Raw genomic sequence first — 23,022 nt, 5'->3', positions numbered from 1 at the left:
CAGCTTTTTTAGCAAGTGTGAAAATACACAATCACTAATATTAACTGGTAGAAAGATTAAACAGGGACTGCACCTATTACCATTTAGAGTCAAGAAGGTGAGCGAAGGCACCCTGTAGGACTTAATTAAGCACAAACCCAAAAAACTTGCAGTTTTGGAGGTGCATGCCAAATTCAGTCCTACAGGGCGCCTTTACACCTCCCATCCTTAATGGGGAATGGGTTTGTTACAGAGAGGTGTAAAGCAATTTAGTGAGCACATAACAATAAACAATATATAATGATGAGGAAGCAGAGAAACATGGCAAGTAATTGGCGGGAGGAATTGGGTGAAATTAGTGTTTTATATTAAGACCAATAAACATAGAGACAAATAAAAAGAGGCACATGAACTGTACATATCAAATTCAGTGGTGCATGTTCACAGACCAATTGTTTTAGACAAAAAGATGAACAATGTAGCTGACAGTTTGTGGTGGTGTAAGCAGTCTGTGCAAGGATAGATAGATAACCTGGAAAAATGACTTGCTGTTTGAAGTTGAAATGTAGCCTGTTGCTATCTAGATCAGTGCTGTCCAACAGGCGTCCCACGGGCCGCATCTGGCCCCTCTTGTGTAGCTCTTCATTTGTCTGGCTGCTGTGACTGCTTACCTTTGTGTAAGCTTTAAATGGTATCAGTACTAAGATTAACTGTCCCCCTGCATTGCTCACACCTCAGATTCAGGCTGTAATCCCCTGTATTGTTCACACCTGTAAATTTCATAGTATTCACACCTGCAAGCCCCATATAAGTAAAGGGTGATATCCCTGCAGTGAGCACCAATTATTTGTTTTCTTTTTTATGCGCTACCACCATTAATATAAATGGGTGTGGTTTTAAAAAGGGGAGTGTTTAAAACACGCTTCCATTATCAACAGCACTGATCTAGATGTAGGTAGACTTTTATTCATTGTAAAGCAACACTTTCCTACTGTAATTTCATTTCATGAATGTGAGAAGCTTTGAACATAGCACATTCTTGCCTCAACAAAAGGCAGCTGATGATATGATAAAGCAAACACACTATATACATTTGTGTCATCATCCTTGGTTATTCATCAATTAATTAATTGTAGTAAATAGAGAAAAAATTGCACTCCTCCATAGCTGCGAAAAGTGTTTATTGACCGTTCCTGTCCTCAAAAGGACTTTTTACCATTGTGTACCGACGATACCAGCCCCAGGCACCAAACCCTAGTAAGTCTTATGTCCCAAATGTTGGTAAAACCCATGACACGAATGCATGAAATGTGTCAGAATAAAGAATTCAAAGACCAGAAGCTTTAAGACAGATATGAGACATATTTCCCTCAATAAAACGCTTATTTCAGGGCATCTAGTGCAGTGCTGACTTGTTTGAAGACATCATCTACGCTTCCTTCTGCATTGATCTGCACAAAAAAAAGAGAAAGACATTTATATTGTCCCAGAGCTATCCTGTCTTCCTTTTTACAGTGAGCAGTTTTCAAATTAAAGACACATTGAAAGATAATTTTTATACCTTTCGGACAATGCCTCTTCCCTCATACATGGCAATTACTGGCTCAGTAGCTTTATAATAGGTCTCCAGACGCTTTTTGATTGTAGCCTCATTGTCATCTGCTCGGCCACTGGTCTCCCCACGCTTCAGTAATCTCTTGACCATAGTGTCTGAACCAGCATCAATATACAGCAGCAATGAGGGAGGCCCAATCTGTTGACCAAAAAAGATCCTGTTGGCAACAGCACTATCATATGTGCGTTTCTAACAGTAAGTACATTTTAGCAAGAATGCTATAGATTTGGGATCTATTATCCATAAACTCAGTATCCAGAAAGCTCCTACAGATTAGTACAGAAGAACATTTCTAAACCTCTGCAACCAAGAAAACAGCCAGACAATGCAGTACACTCTTCTCACCCTGCAAAACAGACTTTTAACAATACAGTTAAAAACATACAGAAAAGAAACTGTTCAGGTGCTATGCGTGTTCCAAAGTTGGGCACATAGCAAGGTATTGTACCATGAAAAACTATTATTGGAACATTTTTTTTACCCCTTTGTCTTTAGTTTTTGTCCTAAAAACTTTATTTTGGCAGCGTGACTATTGGATCAGCTATTCTGACCACTAATTATGCTGTTGTTTCATTGATTTACACAATTTTTGTGGTTTTATTGCATTTTTATCCCTGTATTAGTATTCCTAATCTGTTTTTAGCATAGCTTTGCCATGTGGTACTAGTAGAAAAAAAACTTTACCTATTTTGAATTCATCAGAATGTGTAATTTCCAAAAATATATGGTTTTCTGGGGGTCTCTGTATTGGTTCAGGGTCTTACGGCACATAATACGCTGTCAGGGGGCTCTGTGTGCAAAAGCTGAGTTGGCAGGCAAGAAATCCATATGCGCTATTTTCATTTTGGGGTCAGTACATACCAAAGACTGTTCAGTAGACCTTAGGTGTTCCTATTTGGGGGGATTTTCTGAAATGTCATAGAAACCACTGACTTTAGGAAAGCTTTGCTGATTGGTACTTTGGTGTAGAAAGGACTCTTTACCCATGTTGGATTTGTCAGAATGTGTATTTCCAAAAATATATGGTTTTCTGGGGGTCTCTGTATAGTTAGGGGGCATTATGGCATACAGGGTCATTGGGCTTTTTTTGCAAAAACTGAGTTTCAGTGGCAGCTGAGAAAATTCATATGCACTATTTTAGTTTGGGTGCTTCTGTATACCATATACTTTGGTAAATCTTTGCATATTGGGCATCAAACTGTTCAGTAGATGTCTGGCATTAATATTTAGGGTGATGTGTCATTGTATGTAAGAAATGTTGTAAGATAAATGTGGCAAATTGCAACAATTTTAGGCATTTTTCAGAAAAACTTTAGGAAAGCTTTGCAGATTGGTACTTTGGTGTAGAAAGCAGTGCCGTATTTCAACCTGAGGCTGCCCCCATTATGCGCCCCCTGCGAGAGCGTGCATGCGTAAACACAAACCTACCTCCACCCGCACCCCCGCGCGCGAGCGTGCATGGGAAAACTTTCAAACTCCCATACGGAGCAGTGGGGAGAGGTCCCCATTCCTTCGTATGGGAGCAAATTTTCACAATTTCACTGTACTTTCCAAAAATATATGGTTTTCAGGGGTCACCCTACATTTCTGCAGCTTCTATCCCACATAAAACTGCCATGTGGTTATGAATTAGGTAAGCCATGAAATTAGTGTGCATAAGGAATATTTTGGGGTCTCTTAATTGCCATTTGCTTTAATAAACCTTTGTAGAGTGGGCATCAAACTGTTCAGTAAACCTCTGGGGTTCATATTTAGGGTGTTTTATCTTGGTACCTAATGACCTATAGAAAATAAGATGCTGCATATTGGAAGTTTTGAGGTGATTTTTGGAAATGTCATAAAATAGGCAAACGTAGGAAAGCTTTGTGGCTTGGTACTTTGGAGTAGAAAGACATGGTTACCCATTTTAGATTTCGGGGAATGTGTACATATTTATGTGTTATACACTGTGTATGGGGGAGCTGTACTGATTACTTAAAAAACAGTTGCCTACGTCACACCCGAAGTCAAATCTCCATATAAAAGTGTTTTTCTGTATTTTGGCCGCAGGAGCCATAAAAACTTAGTACAGGTATAGGACCCATTATCCAGAATGCCTGGGACCAAGAGTATTCCGGATAAGGGGTCTTTCTGTAATTTGGATCTTCATACCTTAAGTCTATTAAAAAATCAATAAAACATTAATTAAACTCAATAAGATTATTTTGCATCCAGTAAGGATTACTTATATCTTAGTTTGGATCAAATACAAAGCACTGTTTTATTTTTACAGAGAAAAAGGAAATCAATTTTTAAAATCTGAATTATTTGCTTATAATGGAGTCTATGGGAGACAGGCTTTCCGTAATTCGGAGCTTTCTGGATATCGGGTTTCCGGATAAGGGATCCCATACCTGTACTGTATGCAAGAAACCTTCTCAACAGTTCCTGAACAATGGCAAGGTGTGGTTTTTATGAACCCCATCTGATCAGTTGGTATGTGGGGGCAGTGGCTGAAAAGGTGTATAAATATGGACTGGACCATAGGACAGGGGGCATCTGAAATGACCGGCTAAATTTGCAACTGTAAATAATGTAACAATCCCTTGATTTATTATTCAATATATATATATATTCCCTTTTATATACACTTACTGGTGTGGATTATTTGTCTGATTTTCAAAAGAACCATAACTCTAGTAAGAGGGGTGAATAATATTATTATTAATATTATATCTTACACAATTTAATGAAGAAAAGGAAGGGAATTGTCCTGTGGGATTAACTAGTTGCGAAAATAGGACAAGGCTTGTGAAACAGGGCCATATGCTTTCAATCTTCCAAACAGCTATCATTTCAGAATGTGAGAAGAGAATCCACCATTTCCCTTGTTTTGCATCTGCTTGTAGAAAACAAAGGATGCCATGTGACAGACTGACGCATCAGTGATGATAGGGGAATACAGAAAGCATAGGAAGTATTCCAAAATAAGCAAGACACAACAGGAAAATAAGATATGTCTTAAGAGATCAGTCCATGTTTTTTAAGGGAATAAGTGTACTATAAGGACTATTATAGCATTATAATATCTATTTTTGCATCAAAAGAGCCAAGAGTGCAGAAATACAAATACTGCTTTCAACAGCAATTTTTATATGCAAAAAAACACATTATAGATCAATGCAAGTGCTCTTCTGAGCACTTTTATATTTAATTTCTATTTTAGTTTACAAGATTTTAGTAGTTTTTACACAGCTAATATAATGACTGTAACGGCGTCACTTGCTGTCCATTTGGACCAGCTGGGCACAGTCAATAGCAGTCTTGTAATGCTGCTTTGATTAGAAATTCCACATTTTACCATCAGCGAATGATTTGTAAACCTGTGGCAACATTTCGGTGCAAATATTTTTGGCGCAAGTAAAATGCCCGTGGACTTTAATGCATTTTGTGAGGAAAAAAAAAATGCCGCTTGACTTCAGTGTGTTTTGGCACAGATTTGGCATCACTACTCTTCTGAAGTAATTAGAACATTTATATCATAGCCCATATTATGCTGTAGTTTGGCAGATCTGTTGGCTAAAACAGAAATGAAAGCAAAGAGGTAATAACAGAACAGCAGCAGCAACAGTGACATTAAGTTTCTGGGCCACGTAACTGCTTCAGCAGCTGGGGCATGTGCAGGGCTGTATAAGCACCCAGGGGCCTGTTGTTCTTAGGGTGTCAGTGTTAGGGGTACATATAAAAAAAAAGTGTCCTCTACCAGATATTCTGAGGGGGACGTGCCCTCTATACCTGGTTCCCCTGTGATTGGCGCATGTCAGTACGGCGGGACCGCCTGCACATGCCCAGATTGCTGAGGGAAGTGGTTGAACCGAGGTCTGTGGGCCTAGGGCAGCACCAAGCCTACATATAGGCCTGGGGACATGGGTAGTTAAACCCAATTTAACTGCCTATGTATTTAGGCAAGGATCATTGCCTCTGTTGTGAGCACCTCTCTGAGGCCAATGCCTAAAAGGCAGGTTTTGAGGTGGCTGTTTAGAAGTTAGAGCTTCTCAGAAAATCACTGGCACAACAGGTCATTTGCAAGCAGGTTTAACCTTGCGTGTTTATTTCAAACATGATGTTTTGGGGACAGGCCCCTTCATCAGACAGAGGTTAGAAAATGCATCAATGGTATTAAAGATATGATTCCAGCAGTAGCTTAGAGCACTTGCCTTACATACCTTATGTAATACCTTGAGCATTTGGATGATTTAGATGGGAACAGGCCAGTATAACTGTCCATGTCATGTGCAATGTTCTAATGCTCCATGATCATGTTCCCATTTGTACCATTTCTTAAACATGTGCAGGGACCCATAGGGTTAATATGCCCATATGGTTTTACATAATAACATAGTAAGTTGGGTTGAAAAAAGACATACGTCCATCACGTTCAACCATAAACCCTACCATTTCCTTCTTTATCCTGTTACTGGGCAAAGACCCATGTATCTAGTTTTCCATTTGCATTATGTGCCTTATTGGGTCTAGGTAGACCTCTAATATAGTGTTGAGCAAAGGGGTGGATCCTCCTCTTTGGCTGTATCTGTTGACTCAGATGGAAGTTTCACTGAGCCTGGGATCAACAGTAAGCCAATTTACCCTAGAGCAGCACTGTCCAACTTCTGTGGGGCCGAGGGCCGGAATTTCTCTAGCATACATAGTGGAGGGCCGCTAATGGAAGCCAGTTTTGATCACCGCCATTTTTAAAACCACACCTACTTCAAACCACACCTATTTTATCACAATGGTGGTAGCGCAGCAAATTCCCAAATGCTTGGTCCTCACTGCAGGGATATCAACCATCATTCATATGTGAAAGAATTATATTATGTCATATTAAGACACACCTTTAAATCCATATGCCTCCTCCTCCCATGTGGATAGCACAGCAACCCCCAGCACATAATTTCACACCTTAGGGACCATTTAATGGCTATTTCCAAATGCTAATAAACTCCCAGAACAAACCCCTGCCAGGTTCACCTCCCACAGGCAGCATAGGGCAGGCAGAGTATGGCACACATGGCCCTATGCTGTCTGTATGTGCCATACTCTGCCCACCCTATGCTGCCTGTGTGTGTCATACTCTACCTGCCCTATGCTTTATTTATGTGCTATACTCTGCCTGCCCTTAGCTGCTTGTGTGTGCCATATGTCCTATGCTTTCTTTATGTGTTATACTCTGCCTGCCCTTAGCTGCTTGTGTGTGCCATGCTCTGTCTGCCCTATGCTGTCTGTGTGTGCCATGCTCGGTCTGTCCTATGTTGCCTGTGTGTGCCATACTCTGCCTGTCCTATGCTGCCTGTGTGTACCATACTCTGCTTGCCCTATGCTGCCTGTGTGTTCCATGCTCTATCTGCCCTATGCTGCCTGTGTGTGCCATACTCTGCCTGCCCTATGCTGCCTGTGTGTGCCATACTCTGCCTGCCCTATGCTGCCTGTGTGTTCCATGCTCTGTCTACCCTATGCTGCCTGTGTGTTCCATGCTCTGTCTACCCTATGCTGCCTGTGTGTGCCATACTCTGCCTGCCCTATGCTGCCTGTGTGTGCCATACTCTGCCTGCCCTATGCTGCCTGTGTGTTCCATGCTCTGTCTGCCCTATGCTGCCTGTGTGTGCCATACTCTGCCTGCCCTATGCTGCCTGTGTGTGCCATACTCTGCCTGCCCTATGCTGCCTGTGTGTGCCATACGCTGCCTGCCCTATGCTGCCTGTGTGTGCCATACTCTGCCTACACTATGCTGCCTGTGTGTGCCATACTCTGTCTGCCCTATGCTGCCTGTGTGTTCCATGCTCTGTCTGCCCTATGCTGCCTGTGTGTGCCATACTCTGCCTGCCCTATGCTGCCTGTGTGTGCCATACTCTGCCTGCCCTATGCTGCCTGTGTGTGCCATAATCTGCCTGCCCTATGCTGCCTGTGTGTGCCATACTCTGCCTGCCCTATGCTGTCTGTGTGCGCAATGCTCTGTCTGCCCTATGCTGCCTGTGTGTGCCATACACACAGGCAGAATAGGTCAGGCAGTACATGCAATGACACAATGCTGGCACAGGTGAACAGGTGAACAATATGGGTGATTACTGCCTAAACTTGAGGTGTGAACAATGCATTGTGTAAACAATGCAGACATTAAAAAGTGTGAACAGTACAGGGGATTACATGTTTAAACAATACAGGGGGATTACAGCCTGAATCTGAGGTGTGAACCATGCAGGGGGCCAGTTAATCTCTGTACTGATACAATTTAAATCTTACACAAAGAGCACTTTCTAGGAAAGTGAGGCAGAGAGGCTAGGTAGAAAGAGCAGTTTCTGGCTCCAACCAGGAAAGGTTAGCTGGGAAGTACCCTTCCTTACAGGCATTGCTGCCTTAGTATAGGGCCACAGTTAAGATGCAGCTCTACGGGGCAGGGACCTCCTTCATATTGTATTTATGACTCTTATTGCAACTGTACCTTGTATTTATTTGTATTTATTGTTGTACTTGGTATTTATCCATTATCTTTAACCCCCTGTTTGTATTAATGTATTCTACTGTACAGCGCTGCGTACATAAGTAGCACTTTATAAATAGAGATATACATACATACATTCAGGTTAGTTCTAATCCCTGATCCATAGTCGGCTGTTCAGGATCCTTAACAACTAAGGTCTACATCCTGAGGACCTGAGGTATTTGTCCAGACTACCCTTCATAGTGGTGCTGTGCTGTCAGGTGTCTTTACCCTGCCCATACTCATTAGAGGTGGGATAAACCGGTGGACATCCTCTCTTTCTATCCTCAGAGTGTTAAACTGCTATCTCCTAGTATTGCTACAACCTGTGCACTAATTGTCTTGGACAATAAACCAGTTGACTTATGTTTTCACCGCAAAGAACCTTCTGGTGTATATTACTTTGCACACAGTTGTAGCTGAACTACATCCCAAGGATATTTCCACTTGGCGAAAACCCGTCTGATGTGTAGAGTCCTATGTACCCCATGCTCTAAAGCCAATCTAGCTGGTGTTGCCTGTTTTCACAGCCAAATAGGGGTTACACATGATCTCAGATTAATGCTGTACTCACAAATACTCATGCCATCTAAGCTGAGATAAGAGGTGTGACAGCTCCCTCTAGTGGCCATACAGGAAAAGTGTACACTTTCATGTACAGTAAAAGCAAACAAAATAATTCCTTTTGTTTGCTTTTGTCTGTATGAGGCAGTCTCCTCAACCTTATTTATTTGTTTGTAGAACCACATGGTGACTCTACCTAACCTGATCAGAAAACCCTGCACTACACTGATGAGCCTCAAGAAAGGCGAAACTGATCTGTAGTTGGGAATCTGATCGGCTATTATCCTGGCTTTTGCTTTAAAGGAACAGTAACACTAAAAAATGAAAGAGCTTTAAAGTAATAAAAATATAATGCACTGTTGCCCTGCACTGGTAAAACTGGTGTGTTTGCTACAGTAACACTACTATAATTTATATAATAAGCTGCTGTGTAGCCACGGGGGCAGCCATTCAAGCTGGAAAAAAGGAGAAAAGGCACAGGTTACATAGCAGATAACAGATAAGTTCTGTAGAATACAATAGTGTTTTATCTGTTATCTGCTATGTGCCTATGCCTTTTCTCCTTTGAATGGCTGCCTCCATGGCTACATAGCAGCTTATTTATATAAATGATAGTAGACTTTCTGAAGTAAACACACAACTTTTACCAGTGCAGGGCAGCAGCACATTATATTTTAGTTACTTTTATACACTTTCATTTTTTGGTGTTACTGTTCCTTTAAACCCAGTGGGTGAGCTGTAGCCTATAGGATAAACCCATGTAAATGGGATTTTTTAAGAGTTTGGAATTAATTCCCAGAATTCCTTTTGTTTGCTTTTGTCTGTATGAGGCAGTCTCCTCAACCTTATTTATTTGTATGTACAGTAAAAGGAAATGTCAGATCTTTTTTTTCAATGAGGGAATCATCGCCACGTTTAACACTAATTTCCAGACAAGTCTAACGCTACTCATCATTTATCTATCAGATTATCCATCAGATTTTTCTAATTGCCTTGTATACTTTGGTTTTGTGCAAAATCTGTGAACAAAAAGTACAAAGGCAAGAAATCATCACTCCCCCCAATGCATGAATCCTCGTGCAACCAAGCAGAGATTAATGAGAAAAGAGCTGTCAGGTTACATGGTACTTGCCTTCTTCTCAAATTCTTCTCCTTGCTTGACCTCCCGAGGGTAACCGTCTATGAGGTATCCCTTGGAGGTGTCAGCTTTGGCAATCATGGCTTCTTTCAACATGTCCAGAACTGTGTCCTAGGAAATGAAATGTGAATATAAGGAAAATTAAGCTTATGTTGCTAAATTACATCTTCTAATATTCATACTAGGGAAACAGGGACTGTTGGGAGCACTGGAGTCCTTGATTCAATTCTAGTGAGGGCAATGTTTGCAAGGAGTTTGTATCCTATGCCCCATAGGCTAGGGACGCTGATACCATGAGGCAAGGTGAACAGGTCCAATATTTGAATTTTTCAATCGCACAGCACACAGATCGCTATTGCACTCCCTGCACTAGCAATGCAATCCCCACTCAACCCGCGTTGAAACACCTATCTGCAGTCACGGAAGCAAGGGGGGGGCAGTAAAAGAAGGCCTGTGTCAGGGTGGGCCTTCATTCATTTTTATGATGAATGGCAAAAATGACATTGGACATAAAATTTTAAGCACAATTGTGTTTGATTCGAGTCAAAGTGCAAGCGCAACTGCGTTTCTAATGACTCATTGGCAGCAACCTCATGTGGTAATTATGCTGGAATTATGGGGGAAAACACTGCATTGTTAAGAATAATGGCAATTGCTGTGTTACATCTTGCAGCTGGAGTTCACAAGCTCCTCCATTGGATTTGGAAAGTTCATTTAGTACCATTTTTGTCACATAAAGGAGACAGCTGCCATGTTGTAGTGTCTCCTGATTACAAATAATGTGTGTTTTGTAACATCATTCAGATGGGTGTTGTGTGACAGTGCCACTATGATACAATAATCATCTGCCATGCAGTCAGAAAGCCTTTTAGGGCAAGGTCACATGCAGGGCCCGCTCCTGCCATTAGGGTGCCGGGGAGCAGCCAGTTACCAGGGGCGGCAAAAAGCTACCTCTGGAAACTTTAAGAGCCGAATTTTCACTTTTTAAAACAGAAATTTGGCTTGGCTAGTTGCGCCCCCTCTGGACCTGCTCTGTAAGCACAGAGAGGGAGAGAGGGGGCGGTATCCGACCCTAGGATTGCCACGGTTCACGCGGGGCGGAGTGTCAGCTTGAGGATTAGTGCAGGCTAAAAATCTGCCCCTGCCACTGAAAATTCTTCTAGTTGTACCTGTACTCAGAAATACTGAATCTGCCCCGGGTGGAGACACAAGCAGGAGATATCAGCCAACAAACGCAAAAGGCTTATCCGCAGGCTGACAATCTGCCCCGTTTGTCCTTGCCCTTACAGCAACACAAAATGATTCAGTACTGGCCAAATCTATATCACTGATATGGAAATGTCTCCATTAGATTATACACCACTAACCATTCCCAGTCTCTTCTATATCACTGATATGGAAATGTCTCCATTAGATTATACGCCACTAACCATTCCCAGTCTCTTCATGCCGCCTGATTCCCTTTCTCCCTACATTATACACTTCCTTACAAATGTACTTGCCCTGGATATCCAAAAAAACAGATTTCTGCTCGCTCACCATTCTGCAATGCCTTATCTTTCTGTCCCTATTTAGTCTGCTATTAGCACTTTCCTCCCTATTGTTTCTTTGTCTAAAATTGATGTTTGTGATTATTCTTATGTGATGTCATTGTTACAGTGCTCTTTGCTACATGTGATGCCGGCACCATACATATAAATAATTCTGTTTGTCTGCATAACAGGGCCCACAGAATTGTATACAAAGGAAACATTTTCACTTTGTTAGATTTTCTTCCATATAAAGGTTGCCATACACATTACAATTACAATCTTTCCTGTTCTGTATACAAAGGAAACATTTTCACTTTGTTAGATTTTCTTCCATATAAAGGTGGCCATACACGTTACAATTCCGATCTTTCCATACACGTTACAATTACAATGTTTTCACTAATGTTCAGGGTTAAATTGTCAGATATAACGGTAGAAACAATAGGAATTCTACCTTCTACCCTCTACGATTCAGCCCTAAACGCATGCCTTTGAAGGCGCCCGATCAAAATCGTCTGTCCTGCCCAATCAACGAGACGACCTAATACCTCATTTTGTACAATAATATCAGTGTGTGTAGGTCCAGCTTAAGGCTATATATATGCACTCATTTGTCATTAAAGCCAAACATCAGGTGGGATAAGTATTCAAGTCACATATATGTGTATATGCAAGGGGAAGGACAATGGCACAGTAGGTTATTGCCAGTTTTTTTACCACTTGTGCAATATCCAGCTTGGCAAGAGGCTGCCGCATGGCTCTTAACTGCCCTTATATTGGACTGAATGTCAATTGCCCCAGACCCTGCTGGTGCACTCACAGTTCAAACTATTATTGCTCAGAAATGATTAGTTCTATCAATGAATACCTGACCCGCTGAATGAAAGAGCAGGGTCCAGACAATTACCATTCAGGGCCAATGGAGGGGCAAGTGCAAGTTGGAAATTTGGCGGACAGCAAAATACTGGCCATTGTCCCATGTACCATTACCCACAATGTCAAACATTACTACTATGTCATTAAATAAAAATATAGCACGCAGTGTGTTTAAAGGTCCATGCCACATAAATAAGATGACTAAATGCTAAGCAATTTTCCATTGTATATTCATTACGCATTTTCATGATATTTCTAATGAAAGCAGTATCTGTCTGGATGCTCATATTTTCTGCATCGCAGTTTCTGACTCCTGCAACAATGTAGCAGAAGCCAGCTGATGAACAGACCTAGAGGAGAGCTCACTTCTGCTACTAGAACCAGAGAACAGAAAAAGGGATAAACTAAAACTGCTTTCAACTGCAATTACAAAGTTTCATTATTGTCTTAAAAAGCTTGTTTTGAGTGGAGTTCCCTTTTAACATTAGTTTATTGGAAAGTCGTGGGTTCCATGCTGCTCTATCAGGCTCCTATATATTACAGACCCTGCTGAAGATGCTACTTGAAAGCTAAACTTGATAAAGCCCATAGACTTCTTACCAATGGTACCAGCTCTCCTTTCTCCATGATGGCGGATAGGTGCTTCCCCCGTTCTGATCCAGATGACACCTCTGCCCTCAGCAGGTCTCCAGTAGACAGGTGAGTGTAGCCATATTGGTGCACAATTTTCTCACATTGTGTCCCCTTGCCAGAGCCTGGTCCACCTATGATTTCCCCAGCACAATACAGTCAGATAACTGGTTCCAGATAACAGACATCTATACTATAACTATATAACGTTTCTTGAAAATAAATAATTTTGTTTCAGTATTTAATTGGGGGTCACTTGAGTTTACATGTAACTTACGTAAGTTTCTTTGAAAGTAATGGAAGTTTCTGCATAAGTTAGGTAAATTGCGTTAGTATTGGGGCCCATTGATGTTGCTGTGGGGCCCAGTAACCAGTAATTCCCACTGCTGAATGTTCATGTAGGAGACACTCATATCATTCACTAAACCGATCGCAATATCAACAGCTAGTGTTACTCTATAATAAGTGGTTTATATAAATAGTTCATTATAATTAGTGATAAGCCAGTTAGTTCATTGTGGGTCAGTGGAATTTGTCTAACATTTTTTAAATCATTGGTGGTTGGTAGATTTTGCCCCTGCCTGCCCCGTTAAGCTTCTCTGCATTGTCTTTAGCTTGATGTAAGTTTCTAGGCAGTTTTTGTGGTTACAGTTACATAAACTGTGTACGTTTTAAAGCAAATTTATTTGCAACGTTTTGCGACACGACCGGGCCCTCTTAAAAATTTCACTTGGCCCGGCACAACTGTACCCCCCCCCCCACCGATGGCGGCACTGACTACATATATTTTTGTGTAACTATAATTAGCATTGTATTGGAATTACTTCAGTGAATGCATTTGACACGTGGATATGGTGAATTTCTTTTATTTGCAGGATTTAGTAAACTTGATTTGAAGTCAGAGGGTGCCATCTAGAGGACAGTATTGGAATAGTCTGTTTTGTCTTGATCCAACTTTTAACATGCAGAGGGACAGTTATTTCTCAAACCGTGTGTTGAGGGCAACATTATATTAAATTGTCTATGGTGCCCTTGAGCAAAATACAAGCCACATAAACATCTCATCTTGCCTGCGGCCCTCCAATTGGATAGCCACTCTGTAGTAAAACATAACATATAAAGGAATACTGTCGTGATTTTTATGGGGTACTTTTTATTTATGAATTACACTGTTTACATAGCAAATAATTTACTCTGCCATTTAAAATTTTATTTTTGAAACAACAAATGTGTTTTTTTTAGTTGTAATGTCAGTGCATTGTGCCTGAGTCTGAACTTTCAGAAGGAGCCACCGCTACACATTAGAACTGCTTTCAGGTAACCTATTGTTTCTCCTACTCCCATGTAACTGGAGGAGTCCCAAGCCGGACTTGGATTTCTTACTATTGAGTGCTATTCTGATATCCAGGGCCGGAACTAGGGATAGGCAGAAGAGGCACCTGCCTAGGGCGCAACAGTGGGTGAGTGCCAGGCAGCTACCTCTTCTTTCACTTACCCCATTTTCCGTGCCCTTACCCCCATAGCACATCCCGCCCCCCCAAGTGTGTATGTGCATGCATAAGAGCGCACGCTTGTGCATGTGCGCACGCCCGTGGGAGGGGGAGGGGAGGGGGGCAGGCCAAGCCAGCTGGGTTCGGTACACTGCTAATAAAATGAATTTACAACAACATCACCACCTGCTGTTCCATTTGGCCAACCAGTCACAGTCTTGGCCAGGAAGTTAAGTTAGTGACCTAAAGAAAGTTTTGTGATATCACTGTGCTTGGAACTGACGGTAGAAACATCAAACTTTTCTCTGCTCACTATCTTCATTTTCTGAGCAGAGCAACATCACAAGACTTTTATTTGCTCACTAACTCAATTTGTTTCAAACTCAGCATGTTAGTAGCGTAAAAACTTCTAATACATAGAAAACTAGAAAAAAAATAAATACTCTGAATGATTTTATTTAAATTTGTTTTTCAATCAAAGTTATTTAGCAATATGTAAAGCCAACACTTACCCACCACGAAGATGATTTTGCTGTTTTTAAGTTTATCTGCAAAAGCAAAAATAAAGGGATGAGTTATTATTCCATAGGAGCAAGATGGAAGAGAAATCCTTTTATACTTCCACCCATGCTTTAAAATAAAAACCCTAGCTTGCACTGTTATGTCTTTTTATGTTTTAGTGATTTTTAAGCACACCATATATTTATCCATGCAGAATGTGCTTTCAGCTTATGGAAGCATACTGTAAGTGAACTTGAATTGCTCAGGGTTCTTTTCTGAGTACTTTTGCATGTACTGTTACATTCATTATTTCTTTTTCAGTTTTAGACCTATTCAAGTTTATAACTGCCAATATAATGGTTTTTGTAACAGGGCCACCTGCTGGTCAGTTCTGTAAATGTACAGGTTGGATACAACTTCAGAAGGAAAACAGAGAAGTGTTCTGATGTTGCTCAGAAAAGAGATGGTAAAAGGCATCTGAGGAATCTAATCTCTTTCCTGAGCAGAGCCACTTTAGAACACTTCTCTGTCTGACTGTACTGTTACAGGAAATGACCAGCAGGTGGTGCTATTGTTACAAAATTCATTATATTAGCAGTTGATAAAAACTTAAATAGTTCTAAAACGGAAAAAATAAACAATAGATGTAAATTGCAAAAGTGTGTAGAAAAGCACCCTGAGCTATTAAACATAATTTTTTCAGTGTTTACTTATCCTATAATGTGTCAGTGTGTTGGGTCTTGCTTGACACATAGGAAGCTGCACCTTCCAGCCTATGCGTTAGTAGAAGATCCCTTCCAGCCAGCAGTTGAAAATGTTCATACTACTAATGGCTTTGGTGCTTCCTCTATAGGGAAGCATTGATTGTATCTTTATTTCACAAAGAGTAGGGCTACCAAAAGGATAGGAGAAAAGAGACAAATCCAAACTTAGCTTGCTTGTATAACATGGCAGCCATAACTAAATACCATGAAAACCAACACAGTGTATGCACAAGTCAGAGAGGCTCATTTATTAAAAGTGGGCAAATTTGCCCATGGGCAGTAACCCATAGCAACCAATCAGTGTTTACCTTTTTTCAGCCAGCTGCAGGTAGAACAATGAGTGTAACAATTTGATAGGTTGCCATGGATTACTGCCTACGGGCAAACTTGCCCACTGTTGATAAATGACCCCCAGTGACCGCTAAATTCCACAACCTGTAGTACATGTAAATCCCTTAATCCTGTATCCTAATCCCACCATGAACAATGCATCTAAAGGTGATAGCCATTATATCTAAAGCCTATGGTAACCCCATCTAGTGACAACTACCAGTGTAAATACCAAGGGAATCCCATTATAAACAGCTATTTCACTCCATTTATATAATGGAGAAATGTGCATATAATCACTGCGACTTACTGCTAATGGGTTTTCCTTTCAGCGATTCCAATAGTTTTGCATGGCAATGCTTTTTTTGTAACATCGCTCAAAAAAGGGTCTCATAGCGATTCGGAGTGATATGTGATTCAAAGTAGTATCGTCGGTTTAGGTAGTGGAGATTCATATTGTTCTTTATTTAGAGACAAAACGAGCAACTTTTTAAAAACTGTAGCGACTAATCTCTCAGTGGGACATTAGCCTAGGGGGAAGACACACAGCACTACTAGTAGCAGCAGACCCTTTTTTGAGCGATGTTACAAAAAAAGCATTGCCATTCAAATATATTGGAATCACTGAAAGGAAAACCCATTGGGGGTCATTTATCAACACTGGGCAAAATTGCCCATTGGCAGTAACCCATGGCAATCAAATTGTTGCATTCATTGTTCTACCTGCAACTGGCTGAAAAAAGCAAATTACCGATTGGTTGCCATTGGTTACTGCCCACGGGCAAATTTGCCCAGTGTTGATATATGAGCCCCATTGGGTGGGAAGGGATTGTATGCAGATTTCCCCTTTACCCCGGGGAATTTGTCAGAAATAGAATTGTTCTGTTGTTGAAATCTCTAGTAATCGCTTGTTAGGAAAAGACCAACGCTGGAACTCACTTTTTAAAAATCGAAGCAACTAATCTCTCCGTGGGACATTAGCTTTAGGACAGTGACACGGGGAGATTAGTCGCCGTGTGACAAATCTTCGTTGTCGTGGGCGACTAATCTCCCCGCAATGCCATCCCACTGGCTAGAATGTAAATTGCCGGTGGGATGGCATATGCAGCGCCGCGATTTGCCTAAGTTGTCCTAAGTTTAGGCTTAGGGTAGTAGAACATGGGGAGATTAGTTGCCCGCAATACATCTTCGATATTGTGGGAGACTAATCTCCCTGAAATGCCATCCAAATGAAAAGAATATAAATCGCTTTGGTTTTCCGAAGTCGTCTGAAGTTTCCTTGAGAGGCAGCTTTGGCCGACTTCGGGAAGTGACACTTACGCCATCCCACCGGCGATTTACATTCTTGTCGGCAGAAGAGGAATAAAAAAATAAAAGCTATAAAAAGGGAAGACTCGTTTAAAAATCCATTCTATTATATACTAAAAGTCAGCTATACTGCTTTGTGGCCAGTTACCTGAGTTCTCTTTAGCTGGTCCTGTTTTAGAGTTGCTCCTGCGACTACAGCCAGATCCCATTTTTTTCTTGGCTTTGTTATTATCTTTATGACACTTTCTCTTTCTTTGGTAGCTCAGAGGGTACTTTCTTTGGTAACTGGCGCCATCACTTTGCCTAGGAAATCTTCCAAACACTCCCCTGACTTCTCAGCCCCCTGATAGTAACAGTGCTGTTGAGTTCTTATGAAAGAATTTTCACTCTGTGTGTTTCCCTGGTTGTGACTAGGGCTGGTTTGTGGTGAGTGGCACTGTGCCTGTTCACATGGAGACAACTACATACACCCTTCTCGACTGTAACCCCGGACAAAGCTAAACAAAACTGGGACACTGTCAGGAATTTACTTGGGGGGGGGGGCTGAATTTACTTGTCACTATTGGCCTAGGGCAGGGGATTTCCTGCAGGCACCTTCTTTCTTTCTACAGCCCAACACAGAGTGATTACAAGGCTTGACTGAATTACTTTCAAAACTCCTATTACAAATAGAGTCTAAAGAGTTTTTTAGCTGTTTCTGAACTACAAATCCCAAAAACCCTAAACCGTTTCCAAAAGCAAATCCCAAACCTTCCTGTGCCTCTCTGTGTGGAGTTAAAGGCCAGCTTCATTCTATGTGGTCAGCTAAATTGAAGCATATGCTGAATCTAAATGTAGCCTCCTCTATAAATAGAGATGGGTGCATTCTAAGGAGGGAACCCAGCCGCACCAGTTTCATAAAACATTTTTATGACAGTTCAAAATTTTTTATTTAATTGGAGCTCTAAAACTGACATGAACCAATCATTTAAATAGATGCAGGACAACTTGAAAATATATCCAAGACACATAAAAGAGGTGATTTAATGGGGTATATCACTCAAAATGTACTTTTTGCATGGTGTAGAGAGCTGTTTGTATTGTACAGCGATTTGCAATTAAACTTCCTTTTTTATTTTTTTTTAATTCAGTATATATTTTGGTCTGCAGGGTTTTGAATTTCAGCAGCCATTGAGTTGGATGATGAATAAGATTGGGCACGAACTGAGAGAAAAATAATTAAAAATAAAAATAGCAGAAAAGAGATAGGGAAATCATACAAGGTGATGCAGAGCACTAGATTCATTTCAAAATAGTAAAGTTAATATAAAGGTGAACATTCCTTTAAACAAGTATATATATATATGTAAGTGTATATATGAGACAGGATTGGGGATTAAAAACAGGCCAGAGCCAGTTCTAAAGTGTTGAGATGGCTTTACACTGTAGATATAGTCTTTTATTTATTTTTTACGCTATTGTAATTGGTACATGAATTTACATTTTCCATTGGATAGTTTTCTTGGCCTAAAGCTGGCCATACACGGGCAGATCCGCTCGCTTGGCGATGTCGCCAAGAGAGCGGATCTTCACCCGATATCCCCACCTACGGGTGGCGATATCGGGGAGGCATGTAGGTGAACTCGATCGTTTGGCCCTGGGGCCAAACGATCGAATTCTACACGCGGCAATGGGGCAGTCGGTTTGGGGACCGCATCAATGAGCCGATGCGGTCCCCGATCCGACTGGATTTTCTAACCTGGCCGACTGATAGCTGGCCAGGCCCCTCGTTTCTGCCCCTACATGGGCCGATAAGCTGCCGAGTCGGTCCAAGGGACCGATATCGGCAGTTTCTATCGGCCCGTGTATGGGGGGCTTTACTTAGCTCTCTTATCTAAAAAACTATGCTGTGTAATTACTCTGTAACAGACATTACAAGGAAGCAGCCAGATCTGGAAGTGGCACTGAGAAAATTGCATGGCATGCCAGGATTTAAAATAGCACCAGAAATATGGATGGTGCACTTTTTGGTTAAAGGAATACTGTCATGGTAACACATTTTTTTTTTCAAAATGCATTTGTCAATAGAGCTTCTCCAGCAGAATCCTGCATTGAAATCAGCTCAGACTCAGGCACAATGCACTGAGATGGCAGCCTACACACCAATATTACAGCTAAAAAAATACATTTGTTGGTTTAAGAATAACATTGGTAAAGTGAATTATATGCTATTTAAACAGTGTACGGTAATTTAGAAATCAAAATATACCATGGAAATCATGACAGTATCCCTTTAAACTTTCTTGGTGACCTTTCACCCATTGATAAATACGCTTCTAAAAAACCGATAGGAATGAACAGAATGTGGGTGAGTTTTTATGTATTGAGCTCTAAACTCGTTTCATTTGTAAATAAGCCCCAGGTTAATAAGTATGCGGGAGTAAATAGTGGGGCGTACCATTAGGTGACATTACTGCCCTCCTTAAAAGAACAATAACATCAAAATGTAAGTGTATAGAAGTAATTAAAATATAATTTAGTACTGACCCGCAGTAGTAAAACTGGTGTTTCCTGTACTGGGTCATATGTTTCTTTAACCAATGGTCTAACTACCAAGATCAGTATACTAAAGGAGATATACTGTATAATCACCCATAATTAATGTATAATTGTTTAGAAGAACCCCCTGCTGTTCTGTCTGGGCGTAGAACTTCGTTGGAAAAAGACTAAAATCTGAACGTGATTGGCCACCTTTACTCAGTTTGTCTGGACAGAGCAGCAGGGGGTACACTTGTTACACATTCATGATATTTGTAGTGTAAAAACTGCCAGGAATTGAAATCCAAGAATTGCAAAAGTGCTCTCAGAAAAGCACTCCCGCAAATCCACATTAAGTTATATGAGTGTCACCTTTAGGCTAAGGGTGAAGACACACAGAGCTACTTAGAAGCAGCTATTTGTCACAGCTACTAAACACCAGAACATTCCCTGCCATAAACAATATTGAGAATTGCCTCTGCTAAAACACATGTAGAGACAGTTATCAATAAATCATCAGCAAGTAGCTGCTTCTAGTAGCTCCATGTGTCTTCACCCTAATGCCACACCAGGCTGTTTCTCCACCTGCATATAAGGGTGAAGACACATGGGATGGCATAAGCATTGCTACTATTTCCTGAAGTTGCGACTAATCTCCCCGTGTGCCCTAAGCTGCTCTATTCCCATTTACTTACACTACATAGCGCAGGGGGCAGATCACTTTTTTCTCCACCGTAGTTTTTTATACAGGTGGAGAAACAGCCTAATGTGTTATTAGTTTAAATTAGATGTTGTGGCATTAGCCTTAAAGATCACTTCTGCCATGAGGCAAGTTAAAATTCTTGCCTAAGGTGTCAGCACTTTGTAGGTTACCAGGGGTGGCAAAAAGCTGCTCCTGGTAACTTTTAATTACCAGAACTTTTAACTACCAGATTTGCCCAGTATGTAGACCTTAGACCCAATGTTAATTAGGGGGGAATTAACTAGATACTTTGGAGGATCGTGCACCTACACTTTTGAAGACCTCCCTAGACATACAGCACTAAATGGATGCAGAGCGTATGACAAGCCTCTCTGCAAACCTTCATATAGTTGACTGTAGGGCTACATTAAGAATTACTAACTGGAAAAAAACATGGCACAGACAGCGACAAACGTAAAATTAGAATGATGGTCTTACCTGCCATTTCTGTGTGTTCTGGGGAAAAGACTACCTCTATCTCCTGGAAGAGAAAACGCCAGGTCAGAACACACTCCATAACTTTTGGCGGCATTGATGTAAATTCTATTCACATGGAAGGGGAACAGGGCAGGGCATATGTTGGGCTGAATTCCATCAACCTAATGGTTGTAGTTTTTGTGATGGTTGTACAATGCAGAACAACATATGTATATTTCCCATAACTTTATGAAGTCTTTATGTAAATATATACATGTGCACAATACATGTGATCTTTTGTATTTGAGTTGTATTTTTCTCCTTAGGGCTCTGGCACACGGGGAGACTAATCTCCCCAAGTTGCCATCAGTTGCCATCCCACCGGCGAACATGTAAGTCGCCAGTGGGATGGCACACGCGGTGGCGTGATTTCGGCAAATCATCGAAAATGCCTCGCAAGGCAACTTCGGCGATTTGCCAAAATCCCCTGCGCAGCGTGTACCATCCCACCGGCGACTTACATGTTCGCCGGTGGGATGGTAGTTCGGGGAGATTAGTCGCCCGTGACAAGAGAGATTTGTTGCGGGCGACTAATCTTCCCGTGTGCCAGAGCCCTAAAGGTAAAGGTAATTCAGTAGGTTTACTGGCCTCTGTCCTTAAGAAAAGATAACTTATCTCCTTGAGAGTCACCTTAACTGATAGCAGAAGTATTGCCGTCAGTCAGAAAAGGGTCTGTGTGCGATTTGAAACAGCAGGCGACTTGAAGTAGCCTCGTATATTTTGACACTGACAATTTCCATTGGTTTAGCATTGGCGTCTTGTCGCCAAATCTCTTTTTTAAAAATCGCCGACGACAAATCTCTTCGTGTGCCAGAGCCCTTAGCTGAATGTTAATCAATATGGCATCCCCCACCGTTAATATACACATTCCCAGGAAAGAAAGACCTTTGAACAGAAGTCAGGATGTTTCACCTGATATATATCATATAAAGAGTTGCTTCTGATTTTACTGGTGTTCAAGAAGATATGCTGCTTTTGTGATCCTAAAGGTGGCCATACATTGGCTGATAAAAACTGCCAATGGACCAAATGGTGCCCTCAGATGGGCCTACCCACCCATTATGTCAGTTTGCCAGGTTTAAAAATCTTATTAGGCGAGAAGCTCATCAGCTTTTTGATGTGGTCCTCGCCCCAACAACCACGCCAGAGTAGTGGATCTATGAGTGTATGGCCACTTTAACACCTCTGGAGCCCTTTTTTCATCTAGTGCACACGTTGGACTTTTGAGTAAGGGGATTTATTGCCAGGTAACCCTAAAAAGAGGAGCCTCTGTCATATACAGAAGGTCCTATGGTAGGGGTGGTACATGTCTCCTAAAGTGGGAAGACTTAATGTGGCCATACACAGACCAATATGGGCCATGGGACCCGCTGACGGACCTGCCCAACCAATATCTGGATAAATAAGAAAGAAGTTGCGCTGGCAGGTTTGATTGTCCCAGATCGAGGACCAGATTAGCGTGTTGATTTGTACATAGTGGCAACTATGATTCAATAGTTTGACTTGAGGGACAAACAATTGGATCAACTTGAGGTGGGCATATTTGGAAAGATCCACTTGGTTGCCGATCTTGCCAAACAAGCTGATTTTTACTGTATGGTCACCTTTAGGCTGATGTCAGATGTGGCATATTCTCGGCAAGCTGAAAACCGCTTGCCGATAATACGCCCCGCTGCTGTAAATGCAGGCAAAGGTAGGACGCATTTACAGTAGTGGGGCGTATTCTCAGCAAGGGTTTTTCGGCTTGCCGAGAATACACCATGTCTGACATCAGCCTTATACTTAACAGGAGAAGAATGCACTCAGCACAATGGGTTACAGACTGAGCTCTTTACAAGCCATTTTGAAAACGAATAGAGGGAGAGCTTCAATCAGAGGCAGCAGATAGATCCTCAGAGGATTCCCTTTAAGCCTCCACAAATGGAACTTCCATAAATGCAGCTTCTTTGATTACAGCTAGTAATTATGCAGATGCACTTCAGCTGCGGTAGCTCATTGTTGTAAACAAATTCAGCTGCTGTCATTCCCTATTGATCAACAGC

General features: G+C 41.4%; 1 protein-coding gene across 5 annotated transcripts in view; it reads right to left on the bottom strand.

The window, feature by feature from the left end:
• Positions 1-329: 329 nt before the first annotated feature.
• ak1 (adenylate kinase 1) overlaps positions 330-23,022 on the bottom strand; it is a 61,912-nt gene continuing 39,219 nt past the window's right edge. For 3 of the 5 annotated variants that reach the window (XM_031890357.1, XM_031890360.1, XM_031890359.1), the window contains 6 exons: positions 20,942-20,984; positions 14,854-14,889; positions 12,822-12,985; positions 9,808-9,924; positions 1,541-1,732; positions 330-1,430 (listed from right to left, as the gene is read on the bottom strand). In XM_031890357.1, the coding sequence (XP_031746217.1) occupies positions 1,362-1,430; positions 1,541-1,732; positions 9,808-9,924; positions 12,822-12,985; positions 14,854-14,889; positions 20,942-20,984 (621 nt within the window). In that variant the 3' untranslated portion in view covers positions 330-1,361. Of the gene's footprint in view, positions 1,431-1,540; positions 1,733-9,807; positions 9,925-12,821; positions 12,986-14,853; positions 14,890-17,392; positions 17,661-20,941; positions 20,985-23,022 lie in introns of those variants that run through there. The other 2 variants (XM_031890358.1, NM_001006816.2) reach the window with 2 other exon arrangements.

Source organism: Xenopus tropicalis, chromosome 8, assembly GCF_000004195.4.
Source record: "Xenopus tropicalis strain Nigerian chromosome 8, UCB_Xtro_10.0, whole genome shotgun sequence".
Classification (NCBI taxonomy): Eukaryota; Metazoa; Chordata; class Amphibia; order Anura; family Pipidae; genus Xenopus; species Xenopus tropicalis.
This window is presented reverse-complemented; position numbering and strand designations above follow the sequence as displayed.